Below are 21,013 nucleotides of genomic sequence, written 5' to 3'. Positions count from 1 at the left end.
GTTTATATGAACATAAAGAGACACAAATTACATACTTGTACTGTATAATTGTATAAACACATTATATACATGATCAAGTGCACACAAGAAGATAAATACAAAAAATACACATAGTTAGACGTTCTGGTATTTTCTTATGCCCCAGGGACACTTGTGCTAACCCATGTGAGTATACACAGTGGTGGGCCAGTATTAGCTCTCTGTAGGGGGGGAAATAAAATGGCCCTGACTTGTGAACAGCTTCCTGTGGTATAAATACTCCCACCATTGCCAATTTTGGGCTACTAACATGATATTAATTGACTCACAAAACTTCTGAAAATGTTACAGATATTACAAGCCAGTACAGGCTGAGGACAGCAATACCACTGGGTGCACACATCACACCAGGGAGACACAAGTCGTAGGCTAGCATAGTGTAACATTTTAGCTTAAAAATAGTTTTCCAATATAAGAATTCTACATATTAATAAATAGAAATGTTAAAAAAATGTTTTGTATTACATTGTCATTCTTCAACATGAATTACTCTTTAAAAATCGGAGAAAATCTTCCTTTTAAAAAACACAGCTTATACTTTAAATGGGTATAGTTATTTTACAAAATTATATCTCAATAAAGTTGATTTTTTTTTAAAAAATGGCTCATTTACTTTATCTGACAAAATAACCCAAACAAAATATACGACTGGGTTCTAAGTATTACCAAGTATGCCACTAGGTAATACGCTATTTTAACCTTTGTATTTCAAAAAACATAAAGTGTTTTTTTTTAAATAAGCAAACTGCCATATCCCCATTAATGGTTCCACCACCAAAAGACAACAGGCTTAAGTATCAGAAAAGCAAAACTACAAACTTTTGAATTAAATACCTTATAGTCTGAGAGACGACTTAAAATTAAGCTACTAGTTTACTTCCTAGATTTTTATTAAAATACAGAAAATGGGTGTACCCAGCTTAATGAAACCATAGAATCATCTTTTTTTTTTAATAGAGTGAAAAAACTCACACAAAAGAGAAAAATGATGTGAAAGAGAGAATGGGTTGTGAGAAGCATGGAGAAGAATAAGGTTAAGTCCTACCTGGTAAAGTTTGATGATATGAGGGTGGTCTAACATCTTCATTATTTGTACTTCTCGGTAGATTTTCTCAAGGTTCACTGCATCCAGCTGAGATTTATCTATTATTTTTATCGCCACCTGCATTCCGGACACAAATAAATACAATTAATATGTGATGGTTAATATTTTCTAGTTAAGAATCTTTTAAATATAGGACCCCTGCCTCACCCGCTCAAGCTCTGTCCTCCCTCCTTTCAAAGTAAACAAACATTTATAAAAAAAATTAAAAAAAAATACAGCACCCCTGACACTTTGCCTGTAGGTTGCTATGACAACAAAAACTAGTTTAAATTCAATGCTCATTCAACAAATGTTTCTTAAACATCTACCACATGTGAGGCACTGCGGTAGATTTTGTTTAGGAGTGTCTTTAGTGTGCCATGACAAATAACCCTGCAAAGTCACTTTAATAAAATATATTTCTTTTAGTGTAACCGTAATGTTTTACTCTACTTATAAACTGAAGAAATAAAATCTCAGCAGCTTCAACCAGTTATCTCGCTGCAAAGTACCTCTAAACAAATGATCAGCCGAGTAGAAGGCAATTTCTGCTGTATTGAAACAATTTTTCTAGAAAAGTGATAGATTCCAAAGAATGTAGACATAGCTTTGGTTGGGCGGTGGTGGGGGAGCTAAATATAAAGTATTAAAATCAATTTATATGAAAGATACCAACTGGATTCAACTTTAAAAATCGAAGCACAGGAGCGCCTGGGTGGCCCAGGCGGTTAAACATCAGACTCTTAATTTCAGCTCTGGTCATGATCTCTCGGTTTGTGAGTTAGAGCCCCTGCATTGCCACCCCCCTCCCCCATCCTGCTCACAGTGTGGGGCCTGCTTAGGATTCTCTCTCTCCCTGCCCCTCCCCTCCCCACCCTGTGCTCTCTCAAAATAAGTAAACTTAAAAAAAAAAATTGAAGTCCAAAAACTCATCTGTTAGTAATTACACTAGCTTTTCACTTCCGTAAAAGAATCTGATTTTTAAACAATGTAGCCTCTTTCTAGCGTAACTAGATAAGAACTCAACCCACTCCAAGGTTAATAATTTGAAGGAACTGCATTTGAAGGTGAGTAACTAGGTAGTCAGAAATCAAAAATCATGTACTTTTTTCTACGCAACCTAAGAAGAACTAATTTTTTTAAGTAAATAGTAGCTATTTGGTTAGGAAATAAGCCATCCTGATTTAACTAAAATTTTCAGATCAGTGGGAACCACCCAAAACTTGATTATAACAAGTTCTGAACAAACTCTAAAATGCACTTGGAGCACCTGGGTGGCTCAGTCGGTTGAGCATCTGACTTCGGCTCAGGTCATGATCTCACGGTTTGTGAGTTCGAGTCCTGCGTCGGACTCTGTGTTGACAGCTCAGAGCCTGGAGCCTGCTTTGAATTCGGTGTCTCCCTTTCTCTCTGCCCCTCCCCTGCTCGCTGGTGCACTCTCTCTCAAAAATAAACATTAAAAATAAATAAATAAATAAATAAATAAATAAATAAATAAATAAATAAAATGTACCTCACATTCTACCAAAATGTATTCTGAACATAACTCAGTTTTATGTTACTTTTCAAGGCAATTATTAATATCAGTTACTGTATGGATATAATAGTTCAATACTCCTAAGGTATCCAAGAAAATAGGATTGAGCTTGTCAATTCACTTAATTCCTTCAAACTCCTGTTTATACAGTTAGTTTTTTCTTCTTTCCTATGGCTGCTTTGTCCTTTGCTCTTGCCTTTTAAAGCTCTACTATAAGGTTTATTTCTTACCCTTCTGGATTTCTAATCTGCTGTCCACAGCTTATTTCCTGATTTGAATTAATTGTAACCCAGAGAAGAACTCAAGCCTCCTAGGGGAAATCAGATTACTAAATATAATGTATCAAATTAAATTTATTGCTGAAGAAGAAAGGGGGCAGGTCCCTCTCTAGACAGTACAGTGCGTCCATTCTGTGATAATTATTTTATGTTTGATGGTATATTATTTATTTCTACAATCAAAATATTCTAGCAAGTAAAACATGCTAAAATATGCTAGAGAAGGAGACTGATCAATATTGTACTTGACATTAGGGACATTACTGGACCACCTCAAACCTAAATAGATTTAAAGCGACCCCCTCCCTCCTCAATCTTACGATACAGTATTATCAGTTACTTTGGGTAAGTGCTGCCACATAAAAGGATAAGTATGTATTTTAATTTCCCCAATATTATTCCTTAGGAAGGTAATAGGAAGTTTCACACATGCTTCTTTTGAGGAAAATGTCTTGTCCTCCAATTTCTAGAGGATGTCTAGATACCTGTACCCACACCAACAGAAAACTTTTATAATGAAATGCGTTAGAACCAGCTAATAAATAGAAAATGAGTATCTTGATTATAATAGCTTTAACATTATGTTAAAGAAAAAATTTAGACACTAAATTCCAATTAAAGCAAGGTATTACCAAGAGATACCTCATACTCTTTTGAAATCCTGGCCTCCAATAATGAAAAACTGAAAAATATATAAGGTATGTAAATAAACTTTAATAATAATTCATAAATCTCAGGGGGTGCCTGCATGGCTCAATCAGTTAAACATCTGACTTCGGCTCAGGTCATGATCTCACGAATCCTGAGTTCAATCCCCCCATTAGGCTCTGTGCTGACAGCTCAGAGCCTGGAGCCTGCTTTGCATTCTGTCTCCCTCTCTCTCTGCCCCTCTCCTGCTCATGCTCGATCTCTCAAAAATAAACATTCAAAAAATAAAAAAATAATAACAAGTCATAAATCTTATTATTTAACTTTTCTCAACCAAAAAATTCTTAAATGAAAAAATATCATTCTTTCTTCTATTTTGTTTTGTAAGTACATGGACCACATGTCTATACACTTACAGCTTTAATCTGTGATCCCTTGCTTGTAAGGTTGCTATAAGGATTATGAAAACATAAAGCACTAAAGAAAAAGTAGAGCATGTGTCAGCATGCTCCTTTTAATTGTTAGGAGTAGTCTAACTGCTATGACAAGTAGACCGCAAAATGTACAGAGATTCCAATATAACAGAGGCTTATTTCTTGCTCATGTAGCACAACTGGATGGGTGCAGATGCCTCCAAGCAGGTTAAAGGAGGCTTCACCACCCTTAAAGCCTTCCACAGTTACCCCAGGACTGTCTCCATCCCAACCTGGAGACAGAAGGAGAGAGAAGGAGAAAAAAGCTTGGGGAGCCCTCACGATAGGTTTTTAAGGGTTGGGCCTGAAGTGGAACACATTATTTCTATTCACTCCATTGGTGAGAACTCAGTCACATAACCGTATCTAAATGCAACAGAGGCCAGGACACAGTCCAGTGATAGGTCGAGGAAGAAGAGGAAACATTGGATTCTTGGTGACTAGCTAGCAGGCTCTGGCATATCCTTCCAGGTAATTTCTTAACAATGGGACTCATTACCAAGCACTTCCCAGATGTTTCACAACTGTACAGTACTTTTTAATTTCGCAAGATACTTTAACATATTTTATCTCATTTATTTCTCAACTTTGTGAAGTAAATGGAAAAAGCAGTGCACCCATGGGTAGATGAAATTGAGGTTCAAAAGATGTCACATATCTACAAAGGTCCTAAAGCTCAAGTGAATTAATGGGGAAAAAAACACAGGCCTTCTAACTTCAAGTTCAGTCTTTTTACTTTTTTTTTTTAATTAAAAAAACATTTTTTTAACATTCATTTATTTTTTGAGAGACAGAGGAAGATGGAGCATAAGCGGGGGAGGGGCAGAGAAAGAGGGAGGCACAGATTCTGAAGCCGACTCCAGGCTCTGAGCTCAAACTCACAGACTGTGAGATCATGACCTGAGCTGAAGCTGGATGCTTAACCAACTGAGCCACCCAGGTGCCCGGAGTCTTTTTACTCTTTTAAAGAGCCTATTAGACACACATTCACTGAGCACCTGTTGTGTGCCTGGAATAATGCTTAGTATACAAAAATCAAAGAGATGTGATTCCTACCCTCAAGGAATTTAATAGACCTGTGAGAACAAACAGAACATGTTTTGGAAAACAAATTTTATCAACAAAAAAATCTGCACTTGGGGATTTTCCCAATGTGTATAAAAGTTCCAACATACAAAAAGGTTGTGTCCCAACAGCTCATTTTTAAAAAAAAAAAAAATTTTTTTTAACGTTTATTTATTTTTGAGACAGAGAGAGACAAAGCGTGAACAGGGGAGGGTCAGAGAGAGGAGACACAGAATCTGAAGCAGACTCCAGGCTCTGAGCTGTCAGCACAGAGCCCGACGCGGGGCTCAAACTCATGAACCACAAGATCATGACCTGAGCCGAAGTCGGACGCTTAACTGGCAGAGGCACCCAGGCACCCCAGCCAACAGCTCATTTTAAACATAACTAATAACTTAGAATTCTTGGATCTTACTGTCTGCATCCCTTTTCTACTTAGCTCTGAACAAAGTACCAAGGACAAAATCTGCATGGTCACAACAAAATCAAGCAAGGGACTCTAAATTGAGGGATTCCTTTTTTGTTGTTATTCAACTAGCCAAATCCTATATATGCATCAATGTATTTTTTAAAAAATAAACCTTGGGGCACGTGGGTGGCTCTGTCAGTTCAGCAACTGACTGCGGCTCAGGTTACAATCTCGACGTTTTTGAGTTCAAGCCCTGCATCAGGCTCTGTGCTGACAGCTCAGAGCCTGGAGCCTGCTTCAGATTCTGTGTCTCCCTCTCTCTCTGCCCCTCCCCTGTTTGCACTCTGTCTCTCTCTCTCAAAAATAAAAAACATTAAAATAAATAAATAAACCTTTAGTGAGTTATAAAGATAGAAAAATTTATATTCCTTCTGCTAGGAGACAAAAGGAAGGTTTCCTATACAATTCTGGAGGGCTTACATATAACACTGAATATTCAACCTCAGAAGTGGAACAACATGAATTAAAAACAATAAAATACCTAATAAGTTATGTAGACTATATCTCAAAAAATACCTCTCATTTCCTCCTATATTTACAAAAATTAAAAAGTAAACACTCTTGTAAGCTAAGGCTCAATAAGATGGCCACTTTTATACATTGCTGGTATAACCATAAAATAGGTTATAATTTTTCTGAAAGGCAATTTGACGTTTTTTTTTATCAAGAACCTTAAAAATTATCCACCCTGAGGGAGTTCTGGAAAGATGGTGAAGGATCCTGAGCTCACCTTGTCCCACACATATACGAAGGTAACAGCCATATCTGTGCAACTACCTTTGAAAACCACCTAAACACTGGCAGAAAAATCAGACAAGGGATTCACAAAATAAAAGGATGTAAAATAGAATATCATAAACATAAAATGTGTGTGTGGGGGGGGTAGGGGGTGGGGGAGAGAAAAATCTAGTGCTGTAAGAATGGGCTCAAACTTAAGCAACCATCAACTTAATATACACTGCTATCTATATAAGATGTTTTTTATGAATCTAATGGTAACTATAAATCAAAAACCTGCAACAGACAAAAAAATAAAGAGAAAGGAATCCAAGCATAATACTAAAGAAACCACAAGGGAAGAGAGCAAAACAAGAAGGAACAGAGAAGAACTACAATAATAACCGTAAAACAAGTAACAAAATGGCAGTAAGTACCTACCTATTGATAATTATAAATGTAAATGGGTTATTTCTCCAATCCAAAGACACAGGATGACTAAAAGGATAAAGCAAGACCCATCTATATGCTGCTTACAAGAGACTCACTTCAGACCTAGAGATACATGCAAACTGAAAGGGAAGGGATGGAAAAAACATTTATCATGCAAATGAAAGCAAAAAGAAAGCTGGGGTAGCAATAGTTACATCATACAAAACAGACTTTACAATACAAACTAACAAGACACAAAGAAAGACAGTATATAATCATGAAGGGAACAATCCAAAAATAGGATACAATAATAAGTATTTAAGCACCCAACATGAAAGCACTCAGATACACGAAGCAACTATTAACTGACATAAAGGAAAAAATCAATAGTAATACGCTAATAATAAGAGACTTTAACACATACATCAATGGACAGATCATCAAAACAGAAAATCAACAAGGAAACACTGGCTTTGAATGACACACTAGGCCAAAGGGATCTAACAGATACATTCAGAACATTTCATCCCAAAACAGTGGAATACACAATCTTTTCAATTGCACATGGAACATTCTCCAGAACAGATAACATGTTAGGCCACAAAACAAGTCTCAACAAATTAAAAAAGAATGAAATCATATTATGCATCTTTTCTGACCAGAGGGGTATTAAACTAGAAATCACTCACACACACACTCACACACACACACACACACACACACACACACACACACACACACACACAACCTGAAAAGAACACAAATATATGGAAGCTGAACATGTTACTAAACTGTAAATGGGTCCAACAATTCATCAAACAGGAAATGAAAAAATGCATGGAAACAAATGAAAATGAAAACACGATGGTCCAAAATCTTTCAGATGCAACAAAAGCTATTCTAAGAGGAAGGATTACAACAATACAGGTCTACCTCAAGAAGCAAGAAAAATCTCAAATAAAAACCTATACTTACACCTAGAGAAGACAGAAAAAGAAGTACAAAACCCAAAGCCAGTAGAAGTGAAAAAAATAATATAGAGCAGAAATAAATGAAATAGAGACTACAAAAACTCTATTACATCAAAGTGAAACCAGGAGCCACTTCTTTGAAAAGATCAACAAAACTGACAAACTTTTAGCCAGACTTTAAAAAAAAAAAAAAAAAAAAAAAAAAGAGAGCTCAAATAAGTAAAATCAGAATTGAAGGAGGAGAAATAACCATCAGAGAAATACAAAGAATTATAAGAGATTATAAAAAGTTTTATGCCAACAAATTAGACAACCTAGAAGAAATGGATAAATTCCTACAAACATATAACCTTTCAAAACTGAATCAAGAAGAAACAGAATATTCAACAGACTGATAACTGGCAATGAAATTCAATCAGTAAATCAACAACAACAACAACAACAAAACCACCCCCCCCCCAAAAAAAAAGTCCAGGACCAGATGGGTTCACAGGTGAATTCTACCAAACATGTAAACAAGAGTTCATAATACCTATTCCTCTCAAACTATTCCAAAAATACAGAATAGGAAGGAAAACTTCCAAATTCATTGTAAGAGGCCACATTACCCTGATACCAATACCAGATAAAACACACTACAAAAAATAAACAAACCAACATACAAAAACTACAGACCACTATCTCTGATGAACACAGATGCAAAAATATTCAAAATATAAGCAAATCAAATTGAACAATACATTAAAAAAAAAAAATCATTCACCAGGGTACCTGGGTGGCTCAGGTGAGTATCTGACTAGGCTGAGCATCTAACTTCAGTTCAGGTCATGATATCACGGTTTGTGAGTTTGAGCCCTATATGGGGTTCACTGCTGTCAGGGCAGAGCCTGCTTCGGATCATCTGTTCCCCCCGCCTCCCCGCCCCTCCCCTGCTTGCATTGTCTCTCTCAAAAATAAATAAATATTTTTAAAAAATCATTCAGCATGATTAAGTGGGATATATTCTAAGGATGCAAAGGTGGTTCAATATTTGCAAATCAATCAAGGTGATACATCACATTAACAAGAGAAAAGATAAAAACCATATGATCATCTCAAAAGATGCAAAAAATGCATTTAGCAAAGTACAACTTTCATTCATGACAAAAACTCTCAACAAAATAGGTTTAGAGGGAACTACTTCAATATAACAACGTCCATATACGACAAATCCACAGCTAACATCATACTCAGTAGTGAAAAACTAGGAGCTTTTCCTCCAAGATCAGGAACAGGACAAGCATGTCCACTCTTAACCGCTTTTAGTCAACATAGTACTGGATATCCTACTCACTGTAATCAGACAAGAAATAAAAGGCATCCAAATTTGTAAGGAAGGAGTAAAACTTTATTTGCAGATGACATACTTGAAATAGAAAACTCTAAAGGCATCACCAAACAACTACTACAACTGATACATGGATTCAGGAAAGTCACAGGATATATAATTAATATACAGAAATCTACTGAATTTCTATGGCTAATAATGAAATAGCAGAAAGAGAAATTAGGAAAACAATCCCATTTACAATTGTACCAAAAAGAATAAGATACACAGGAATGAACTTAACCATGGAGGTGAAAGACCTGTACTCCAAAAAGTATAAAACAATGATGAAAGAAAAACTGAACACAACAAACAAATGGAAAGATACTCCACACTTGTAGATGGGAAGAATCAACATTAAGCTGTCTATATTATCCAAAGCAATCTATAAATTTAATGCAATCCCTATCAAAATACCAGTCATATTTTTCACAGACCTAGAACAAAAAACACTAGAATTTGTATGGAACCATAGAAGACCCCAAGTAGCCAAAGCAATCTTAAGAGAGAAAACAAAGCTGGAGGTATCACAATCCCAGACTTGAAGATACATCACGAAGCTATAGTAATCAAAATAGTATGGTACTGGCACAAAAACAGACACATACACCAACAGAAGAGAACAAAAGCCTAGAAATACACCCAACAACTCTACAACAAAGGAGGCAAGGATACACAACGGTAAAAAGATAATCTTCAACAAATGGTGCTGGGAAAACTGGACAGCTACATGCAAAAAAATGAAACTGGATCACTTTCTAACATCATACACAAAAATAAAACTCAAAATGGATTAAGTCCTAAATGTGAGACCTGAAACCATAAATATCTTAGAAGAGAACACAGGGAGTAATTTCTCTGACATCAGCCATAGAAACATTTTTCTAGATAGGTCTCCTTTGGCAGGGGAAACAAAAGCAAAAATAAACTATTAGGACTATACCAAATAAAATGCTTTTGTACAGCAAAGGAAACCATCAACAAAACAAAAAGGCCACCTACTGAATGGGAGAAGATATTTGCAAATGAGGTATCTGATAAGGGGTTAATATCCAAACTATATAAAAACCCCATACAACTCAACACCAAAAAAACAAACCAATTAAAAAGTGGGCAGAGGACCTGAATAGACATTGTTCCAAATACAACATCCAGATGGCCAACAGACAGATGAAAAGATGCTCAACATCAGTCATCATCAGGGAAATGCAAATCAAAATCAAAATGAGTTATTACCTTACACCAGTCAGAAGAGCTAAAATCAAAAAGACAAGAAATAACAAGTGTCGGTGAGGATCTGGAGAAGAAAGGAAACTGCGTGCACTGTTGGTGGGAATATAAACTGGCAAGGCCACTGTGGAAAACAGTATGGAGGTTAGTCAAAAATTAAAAATAGAAACACCATATGATCCGGTAATTCCACTAATGGGCATTTACCCAAAGAAAACAAAAACACTAATTGGAAAAGATACATGTAACCCTATGTTTATTGCAGCATGATTTACAATAGCTGAGATATGGAAGCAGTGTAAGTGTCCATCAAAAGATGGGTAAAGAAGATGTAGTATGTGTGTGTATATGTAAAATGGATTATGCAGCCATAAAAAAGGATGAAATTGGGGCACTTGGGTGGCTCAGTGGGTTAAGCATCCAACTCTTGATTTTGGCTCAGGTCCCTATTTCATGGTTCGTGGGATCGAGCCCATGTCCAGCTCTGCGCTGACAGGGCAGAGCTTGCTGGGGATTCTCTCCTTCCTCGTATCTTCCATCATATCTCCAAATACGATACGACTCCACTCATAAGTGGAATCCAAAAAAACCAAAAACAAATGAATAAAAAGCAAAATCAGACCTACAGAGAACAAACTGATAGGTGCCAGAGGGGAAGAGGGTGGGGCATTGGGCAAAATGGGTGAAAGAAAGAGGGAGAAACAGGTTTCCAGCTATGGAATGAATAAAACATGGAAATAAAAGTCACAGTATAACGAATACAGTTAATGATACCGTATTGATGATGTAACGGGGCAGATGGTAGCTATATGTAGCATAAATGTAGCATAATGTGTAAACGTGTCAAATCACTAAGTTGTACACTTGAAAGTAATGAAGCATTGTGTATCAACTACACTCAAAAAAAATTAAAATCAAAAGATAAAAGTACACTTATTGTGATGAACGCTGAGTAATGTATGAATTGTTGAATCATTATTAAATGCTACACCTGAAAGTAATAACACCATGTTAATTACACTTAAGAAAAAAAATCACACAGTATTTAGCTTAAGGATTCTACTTCTGAGAAATTATTTGAAGGAAATAATCTAAAACGATGATAAAGATTTATTTGTAAATATGTTCAATGAATATTATTTGTAATATAGAAACAAACAGTAAGTGGGAAATAATTATTCAAGTTACAGTAAGCTTATATTATGACTGTTACACAACTATTATAATAGTTCTTAAAAATATAGAGAAGTGCTTAGACTAAAATTTTAAATTAAAAAGATTAGTATTTAGGGGTGCCTGGGAGGCTCAGTTGGTTAAGTGTCCAACTTCGGCTCAGATCATGATCTCATGGTTTGTGGGCTTGAGCCCCATGTCAGGTTCTGTACTGATAGCTCAGAGCCGAGAGCCTGCTTCAGATTCTGTGTCTCCCTCTCTCTCTCTGTCCCTCCCCAACTCATGCTCTGTCTCTGTCTCTCAAAAATGAACAAAAATGTTTAAAAAAAATGTTTAAAAAAAAAACTGGTATATAAGTGAATTCTCAACAGGAGATATGTATAAAAAAAGACCAGGGAAAATTAGATACAAATATGACAAAAATGTTACCAGTGTGTGAAAAACATTGGGGATTATTTTATTTTTCTGCTTTATACTTTTTGGAAAATTTTTCTTCAATGAGCATGAATTACTTTTCTAATAGGAAAAACAGAAAAAAATGAAATGATTTTATCACATATGCTAACTTCCCCATCTGTGAACTATCAGTCATTTTATTTTCTAAATTCTGTATAAAATGGGTATTTCATAAAATTTAAACATTAATTAAAAGATTATATATAGAAAAATGTTTCCGACAAAGTAAAAGCAATGTGTATATAAGGAATAACGGTAAAATACAAATTTGTACAGAAGATAAGCAATTAAATGCAAGAGCAGAAAGGAAACAGTGTTAAGCTGATGGATGAAAGACATTTTTTCACTTTTCAAAATGCAATTTAATGGTAATGTTATCCTGTCTTTCTGATAATTTAACAAAAATTATTTTTCACTTCTCATTAAAGAAATATTCATCTTATCCACTTAAAGAAGCCACACATACAAAAGTAACTTTAGGGGAATTTACAAGGAAGTTACACAATAAGAGCTATTCTTCTAGTAACAAATCAGAAGGGATCAACCTATGTTTACTGTCTCAGGTAACATTTGCCTCAGCACTATTTGCCACTAATATACCAATTGTATACAGTTCTTCTGAAGTACCAAAGAGCATTATTCTTACCATATAAATCTTTGAAATTAAACATTAAATGCACTTTACAAGCTTATATATCAAATCATGGGTGGAATCAGAACATTTGGCTGACAAGTCAACATGACTGAGTGGTCCCACAGTGAAAGGGTTTCTGAAAGCAGTACAAGTCAGTAGTAAAACATGGAGTTCTCTACCTTTTAAGTTTAAATAAATTAGACTTTTTTCCAACTTAAAATTTGACTTTTAAGGTATAAAAATTTATATAATGAAATAAATTCTCATGAAGATTTCATTTGACTTTTCTAATGGTGGGTAAGGAAAACAGATTGGAGAAAAGGTAAATGTCACTACATTTTTAGATCCATAGAAATTGAACCAAGGATTATCAGGACTATAAAAGAAATGATTAAAAATATTCTATCTTAAAAATTATTTAAACAAATCAAAAAAATGACAACTCAATTTTAAAAAATGGGCCAAAGGATAAAAACGCAATTTACAAAAGAAACAACATATCTTATAAAAACCATGTAATTGGGGTGCCTGGGTGGCTCAGTCAGTTATTGTCTGACTTCGGCTCAGGTCATTATCTTAAGGCTCGTTAAGTTGGACCCCCTGTCAGGCTCTGTGCTGACAGCTTTTTCAAGCCTGGAGCCTGCTTTGGATTCTGTGTTTCCCTCTCTCTCTGGTCCTCCCTGCCTGCCCACCTGCTCACTTTCCCTCTCTCTCTCAAAAATAAATAAAACATCAAAAATAAAATAAAACCATATAATCAAAGTAAATAAAAAATATTAAATCAGATATGTGAATTCGAATAAAAAATATTATTTTCCCCTATCAACTGAGAAAAATGTTAAAAATCAATATTCCTGGCAAATGATTTCTTCCTGGTGAAACTTAACAGGTGCTACTTTTCTAGAGGGTAATTTGGCATCTCATGCCGTAACATAGATGTAAGGACATACTCCTTGACCTAGGAAAGTACATTACCATGGGATTACTCTGAGGGAAAAATCAGATAAGCACACAGAGATAGATATAGATACAGATATATAAATATACAGGAATGCTTTCTGAAACATTATCTTAGAAAGTGAAACAGCAAGAGAGGGAAATAATCTAAATGTTCAATAATAGGAAATTGATCAAATAAAATACAGTCATATGTAAGGATACTAATTAGCCACGCTTTAGACCTTTTTTTTTTTTTTTTAACTTGGGGAAATGGTAAGTCATTAAGTAAAAAAAAAACAAAAACATATGTATAGACAATATCAATTTCATTACTAACATATAAAATATATGTGAACAACTAAGAGGATATGAACCAAATATTAATAGCGGTGATGTCCTGGTCTGGATGGTGGCATTAAAGATGTTTATTTTCTTCTCTTTTCAACAACGTCTACAATGAACATGTGTTCCTTATGTTATTGGGGAACACACATAAATACTATGCCTATCTTAGAGAAGAACTTAAATTTTAGCATCATTTTTCAGTCTAATTCATCCAAGATTTATCACTTTAACTGTTAAAGTGTTTTTAAATGTTTTTTAAAATGATCTTCTGATGAAATCCCCAAAAGTTATTGTCTTTTCATTCTTTTGAAAATCTCAAACTAGATATGTACTGGCTATTTCTCTTTGAAGGGTGAGAAAGCATTCTCCACAAACCTTCTGTATAAAGGCATATAAATACATTTTTAAAAAACCACTTTTTCAAAAATATGGATGTAGAAGGTGAAAGAAGTACTAGGTACACTAAATAGCAAAGAATGATCTTAGTGAATTTCTGGACTCCAATTGGCTCCAAGGAAACTGCCTCTGCCATCAGCAGTGGCCCGTAAGTCATATGTCATCATACGAATCCAGGAAGAGAGGCCAGTTTCAGTTATTTCCAAATAAATGTTTTCTTAATTGCCTGATATTGAGATAGAATTTCCCAGGAGAATTAGAATCAGAACACATTAAACTCTGTTAAAGTTAAAAATTTCTCCAGAATATAAAAATTTACACAATTTCTATTTTGGATGTTTGTCCCCAACTACTCCCTCAAAAGAACAGATCATTTTGAGCAATATTTAGCAGAATAATTTGCCAACTATTACTTGCCTGGGGTGCCAAGAAACTAGAGAACAGTTTCTAATAAAGCATATATATTCCACGACAAATGTAATTTTCGTTTCAACACACTATAAAGACCATACATAGGCCCAGATATAAATACTAGTGATAATACTATTTGGTAAAAACAAGTCCTTCTGTTGTACATAGTACTGCTGCTAAATATGGAATATTTCACCGCACAAGATTATTACTAAGACTATTGAGAGGAGTCTTAAAACTTTAAAGCAAAATATAAAATTCAAATGTATTAAAAAAAAGTTAAGTTCTCTTCTTCAAGAAATATTGTGATCAGAGTATAATATCTTCTCGTTTCTACCCTTGCTCTAAAAATGCAATTTTGATAATTTAACTATTTGGAAAGCTATAAAAATATATTTTAAGGTAGTACAGAATTATGCCTAAACTTAAAAGCCCCAAAATGCACACAGACAGCTTTTCAGTGAAAACAAACAAACAAACAAACAAACAAACAAACCAGTTTTCAGGCTGTCCTTGCTATCAGTTTTGCATTCCAGGTTCTCTTAAGGATAAGTAAGTAGCCCAACACTGAATTTCAGAACCTCTGTGAAACAGCTTCAAGATTCCACAAACCACACACTTACATGCTCTTTAGCTAAGCAATACAAGAGGAACGGTATTGAGGGAAATGTAATTATCTGTCACAGAAAAAATCTGACAATAACTAATGGTTATTTTGGGGTGGTGATATTATGGGTAATTCTTTTCATTATCTACACTTTAAAATTTTTCAATTATAAACATGATTGATTTGATAATACATATTACTTTTTAATGTGAAAACAGTATCTTCTCACTTGGTAATTTCCCTTCTAGGAATTCACCTCCAAATTTCACTACCCACTCCTGCTCCCTCCCCCAGGAAAAAATGCACAGAGTTACATATACAAAGATTATTCACTGCAAATTATTTACTCTAAGTGAAGGGGCGCCTGGGTGGCGCAGTCGGTTAAGCGTCCGACTTCAGCCAGGTCACGATCTCGCGGTCCGTGAGTTCGAGCCCCGCGTCAGGCTCTGGGCTGATGGCTCGGAGCCTGGAGCCTGTTTCCGATTCTGTGTCTCCCTCTCTCTCTGCCCCTCCCCCGTTCATGCTCTGTCTCTCTCTGTCCCAAAAATAAATAAAAAGCGTTGAAAAAAAAAATTTATTTACTCTAAGTGAAAACTGGAAATTATGTAATGTTTAATAAGAAAATTGTTAAATAAGAGGATTCATCCACTAGGTGAAACACCATGCAGCTATTAAAAATATTTTATGAAGTTAGATATATTAAGCAAAATATGCTATAATGATAAATGGAAAAAAGGATACAATTTATATAAGTGTATATAGTATATGATCTCATCTATGGAAACAAATTTTAAAGGCTAGAGGGAAATATGTCAAAAGAATGATTTACTCCCACTGGTGGAGGAATTACACATGTACTCTTTGTACACTATATGCTTCTTTCTATTTTTTATAGTAAGACTCGATTTCTTTAATACAAAACAAAAAAAAAGTTTAAGGGCACAAACAACTTTTCTGGAATTTTATTTAACAGACAAAACCAACAAAAAAAACTAGCCACACAATTAGAAGGAAACAATTCCTTGCTAGCACAGTATTCATAAAATAAAACACTACTCAAGGACACACACAGCATAGCAAACTAGCAACCACTATTGCCTAAAATAGTTTAACAGTCTAAATGCTATTATTCTTTTCCCATTATGCTAATTTTACAAAATTAGCTACTCTAATTCATAAACCACAAACCAACACTACAAAGCTTTTCTGAAGTATTATATTAGGAAGCTGGATTCTACCACCACCTGCCTTGCCTTTTGTGTGCAAAATTTACATAGAGATCTAACATAAGAATACTGCTTCAGATGAGAATGTAATTACATTTCTTAAACAATGTTAAGCTATTTGATAGATTAGACCAAAATGAAGATCTCTTTTTGTGTACTGATTTTTCTTTTCCTAAAAGGCAAACAGTCTTGGATCTCCCAAGCTGTGTAGAAAATACATCATTCTTCCGTGATTCAGAACGAGTGACAGAGAAGTGCCAAGTGAAAATAACAGGGTCCCTGGAGTGCCTGGGTGGCTCAGTTGGTTAAGCAGACAACTCATTTCAGCTCAGGTCTCGGTCTCAGGGTTCCTGGAATCGAGCCCTGCCTTGGGCTCTGCGTTCACAGAGCTGAGCCTGCTTGAGATTCCTTCTCCCTCTCTCCTTGCCCCTCTCTCTTTCTCTCTCTCAAAAAATAAACATTAAAAAAAATAACGGGGTCCAATTTTTCATCACACAGACATTTAAATTAAGTCCTAAAATTTGCCATGGGTTCAAACTTGGAAAACAAGACCTCTAAGTTTTAAAACACAAACTTACATTGATTTTAAGACACACTATATCGAAGAAATTTCTCTAAGCGTAAGTACAATCATGGTATTTATCTGATATTGTTCTTTACACCACTTTAATTTCTCTCACTGTAATTACTGTAATACGTTCAGCAATGAGAACCTAAAATAATAAATAAAACGTTAAGGGTGCCACTAGCCATCTTATTTACAGTATTTGAGGTAGCTGTATTGATTGAAGACACAAATACTTATCCAGCGAAAGAAGATAACAAACACTGCTTTAAAAATCCTCATTAATAGTATACTTTAAGAAACAACTGTATCAGTGCTGTTGCTAAACAATTCTTAATGCAAATTACAGAGAAAGTTCACAGAGCAACTCTCTAAAACTTCAGATCTACAAGAACTTTTTCTCTTCACTACCTTCCTATTTCCCTCATTCCTCTCAACTTTAAAATCGCCACTCACACCAAATTACCAGGAACATGCACCCATCTTAAATTCACATTATTTATTATATATTAAGGGCACCTTTTTAAAAAACCTTTTTTTAAGTTTATTTTTTTTTTTGAGAGAGAGAGAGAGACTGACAGAGCATGAGCGGGGGAGGGGCAGAGAGCGAGAGGGAGGGAAAGAGCCAGGATCCCGAGCAGGCTCCCCACTGTCCGGGCAGAGCCCCACCAGGGGCTGGAACCCACCAACCATGAGGTCAGAATGTGAGCTGAAACCGAGTCCAAGGCTTAACCGACTCAGCCACCCGGGTGCCCCAAGGCCACCTTCTTTTGAAAAGCAAAGGGAGACAGGTGGGTTCTGTGGACTAGAAATTGAGCTTTTAAATTAAATCATTTTACACATGTATACGAGGATCTGAGCGATCTTTCAGGATCCAACCTGTGCCTTCAAATACAAAGGCATCGATCTCAGTATCTGATAGCCAAACCACCGTACTGCTCCACAGTGCCCCCTAGCTCCACCAGATATATCAGTTTAAAAGGCACTCGGTTTAAACTGTCAACCTCAAGCTAAAGTGTCACTCACACCAGCTCCACATAAACAGTTCTTAAATCGATACCGTATTATCTAAATTCGACCTAATAAATAACAGCTGAATTAATTAAACTGTTAAAAGCTGATGAGAAAAAAAATTATGAACTAATGGGTTTGGAATTGAACCACATAAAAAATGTTCAGAAGTTCTGTAGACGTTTTCTTTAACGCACAATTGGTTCGATTTTTAGAGTCCGTAAGCAAGGGCTCATATACAGATATACAATTAAAAATGCCTTCTTTTAATGTAATTTATGGGGAAAGAGCAAGGCATTAGGCCATGGTTCTTTAGAAGGATGGCATCAATTTCTTCATTTTTAGCAATGCTGGGATCAGGATTAAGTAATCTCATTACAGTCCCATTATTTATCATTACAAACTTAGCATAATCGGTAACAATGGTAAATTTGTGACCTTGGTCCTGATACCAAAAAAATAAGTCAGATTCGGAATCCCTCAGGACTAGTGGGGGGGGGGGGAGGACAAAAACTGAAGATGACATAAGGCCAGATGCCCCTACTTTTTGGAAATGGACTCCTTCACATTAAGCAAAACTTCCAAGAACAACAGCAACAAAAATGACTCAAGTTTTCAAATGTCCTTCACCTTACATAGCCATTCTGGGAAAAAAAAAAAAAAAAAGTCCTAGGTTATTGCATATTCAAGCTGTAGTGCATTTGCACTAATAAGGGGAAAAACCGAATAGGATGAAAACCGGGTAGAAAAAAAAAATAGTGAAAAAGGACGAAACTCCAGACCAACTACAATAAGGCAGGGTAGAGTACGTCAAAAACACAAGGTTTTATTCTAAAGAATGGTTTTGTTTCAACTGTTTTTCTGAAGTATTTAATTTGCACGTCTTAAAATAGAGACCCTGAGGAGAGCAGCTTGAGGCAGTGAAAGGAAGGGGGGCGGGTTAGGTAAGAACAGAGACTCGTGAGAAGATATGTGCGGTGCATTAGAATGTGCAGCAGAGGGGGGGGGGGGATGCAGGATTCGGCGTCGGGAAGCAGTTGAGGGCTTTAGGAGTAGAGAGGCGGCCTCAGATGTGGCTTAAGGAACGCGTCTTCGCAGCCAGAACGCACACCTGGTAAAGGGACAACCTAGGCGAAGAAAGACCGAGCCACCGACTGTGCAAAAGGCAAGGGATGACCATTTTAACACCAGTTCTATTGTCTGGAGTATTAGATGGAAATGCCTCAGGCACGAGATCAAGCGAGGCTGACACCAGATCCGAGACGCTGTCGGGCAAAAGCGGGGAGACAAGATGGACAATGGCCGGCCGGGCATTCCCGGCCACCGGGGGCCCCCCGTCCTCGCCGGGCCAAGGAGGGGCGCCCCGGTCATGGGGGCCGCGCGATGCCCCGTCGCGGGAGTCCGGGCGCAGGCGGCCCCGTCCCTCGCCGCGCAGCCCGGGAGCACCCAGACTTCCCCTCCCACCCCACCCCCAGCTGAAAGCAGGGAAGACGCGGAACTTGGGCTCTGGAGCGGAGGCCACGGACCAGGTCACGGCCCGGGTGGGAGGCTCTGGGCGAAATTCTGTGTGGTCACCGAGGGTGGCGTAGAAAAGGCAAAGCCCCGGCTGGTCGGGTTACTGATCGGACGACACTCGACTCCGGGTGAGCGGGCCCCGAGCCCTTCGGCGCTCACCGACCCCCTGAACCTCCCAGGTCCTCACTGTCCCAGGCCCCTCGCCTCAGCTGGAGACCCAGCACCCCCCACCCCAACCCCCCGCTGCAGCCGCCCCTCCCGGCCAACAGCTCCTCTCCCGGACCCTCGCCTCGGACGCTCCCGCCGAGCCCCGGGCCGCACCTCCGTCTTGGTGATCCGGTGCCGCCCCAGCTTCACCACAGCGAAGTTACCCTTGCCCAGCGTGCCCTCGATGTCGTAGAAGCCCACCCGGACCGGCCCGCGCTGCAAGTGCTTCGGGCCATCCGCCATGACCATGCTGGGCCCCGCTGCTAGACACGGCGGACTGGAGCGCGGGCTGGCGGCGCGGCTGGGCTCCGGCGACGCCGCTCCGCTCGCTCCCTCGCTCACTCCCTCCCGCTCCGCAGGGCCCAGCCAGGCGCGCGCCGCCGCTGACGTGCGCCGACGTCAGGGGGCCGGGGCTGGGAGGCGGGGGCGGGCCCGGGCCTCGATTGGTCACCATGGCGACCGGAGCACCGCCGACGTCGGCGGCGGGGAGGGAGGGAGGGAAGACGGGCGGGGCCTGGACGGCGCGTTCTTTCCGGACTCCGGTGCCCGGGGTTCTCGACTGCCTCGCGGCTGCCAGGGGCGGGGTCGCCGCCTGGCCCGCCCAGTTCCTCGGCCACCCAGACGAAGGGCAAGAGCGAGCCCTGGTGGGCGGAACGGAGGGGTGCAGAGACCTGGCCCGGGTGTGCGGTCTCCTTCCCCTGCCTCGGCGTTCTCCGCCTACCTGGGGAGCTTCCCGCCAAAACCGCTCACCTGTGACTGCATTTGGCACCGGGCAAGAACTGTGGCTGAGCGACGCGTTGCTCACAGGCTCCTTTCTTTGTATCCTTTTCTCGTCTGTTTTTGTAGAAATCCCTCCACCTTTTGATGTCTCTGAGGAATCATTCTGATAGCAGCAGGGTCGCTTATAGACACACAGAATGTCAGCGTTTGAAAAGACACTAGAGATCACTTAATCCAGGGATTTGGAGCCTCACATGGGCTTCAGAGTCTCAGCCCGCCTAAAATGTATGCGAATGTTTGCTTTCTGGAGATGGTCTGTGGGGAGATGGGACCGTAGCTTTTGTCGGATTCGCAAACGTGTTGGTGCCCCTGAAAAGGTTAAGAAATACCTGTCTAATCCCATTTCTTTTCAGATGATGAATCAAGCCCCAAAGAATGAAGGGAATTGCCAGGGTCATGCAGATCATGGTAGAATTAGGATTGCAAATCACCACACACC

The 21,013-nt window shown here is 38.2% G+C and overlaps 1 protein-coding gene across 1 annotated transcript in view; it reads right to left on the bottom strand.

Moving 5' to 3' along the window:
* The window catches only part of SIK2 (salt inducible kinase 2), a 121,467-nt gene extending 101,312 nt beyond the window's left edge, over window positions 1–20,155 (bottom strand). Inside the window, exons 1-2 of the mRNA XM_058690216.1 lie at window positions 19,909–20,155; window positions 1,085–1,201 (exon numbers count right to left, since the gene is read on the bottom strand). Of these exons, the coding sequence (XP_058546199.1) occupies window positions 1,085–1,201; window positions 19,909–20,043 (252 nt within the window). The 5' untranslated portion in view covers window positions 20,044–20,155. The remainder of the gene's footprint in view (window positions 1–1,084; window positions 1,202–19,908) is intronic.
* Between the last annotated feature and the right edge of the window lie 858 nt (window positions 20,156–21,013).

The sequence above is a fragment of the Neofelis nebulosa genome, chromosome 10 (assembly GCF_028018385.1).
Source record: "Neofelis nebulosa isolate mNeoNeb1 chromosome 10, mNeoNeb1.pri, whole genome shotgun sequence".
Taxonomy (NCBI): domain Eukaryota; kingdom Metazoa; phylum Chordata; class Mammalia; order Carnivora; family Felidae; genus Neofelis; species Neofelis nebulosa.
The sequence above is the reverse complement of the archived record's forward strand: the minus strand, read 5'-3'. Positions and strand labels throughout refer to the sequence as shown.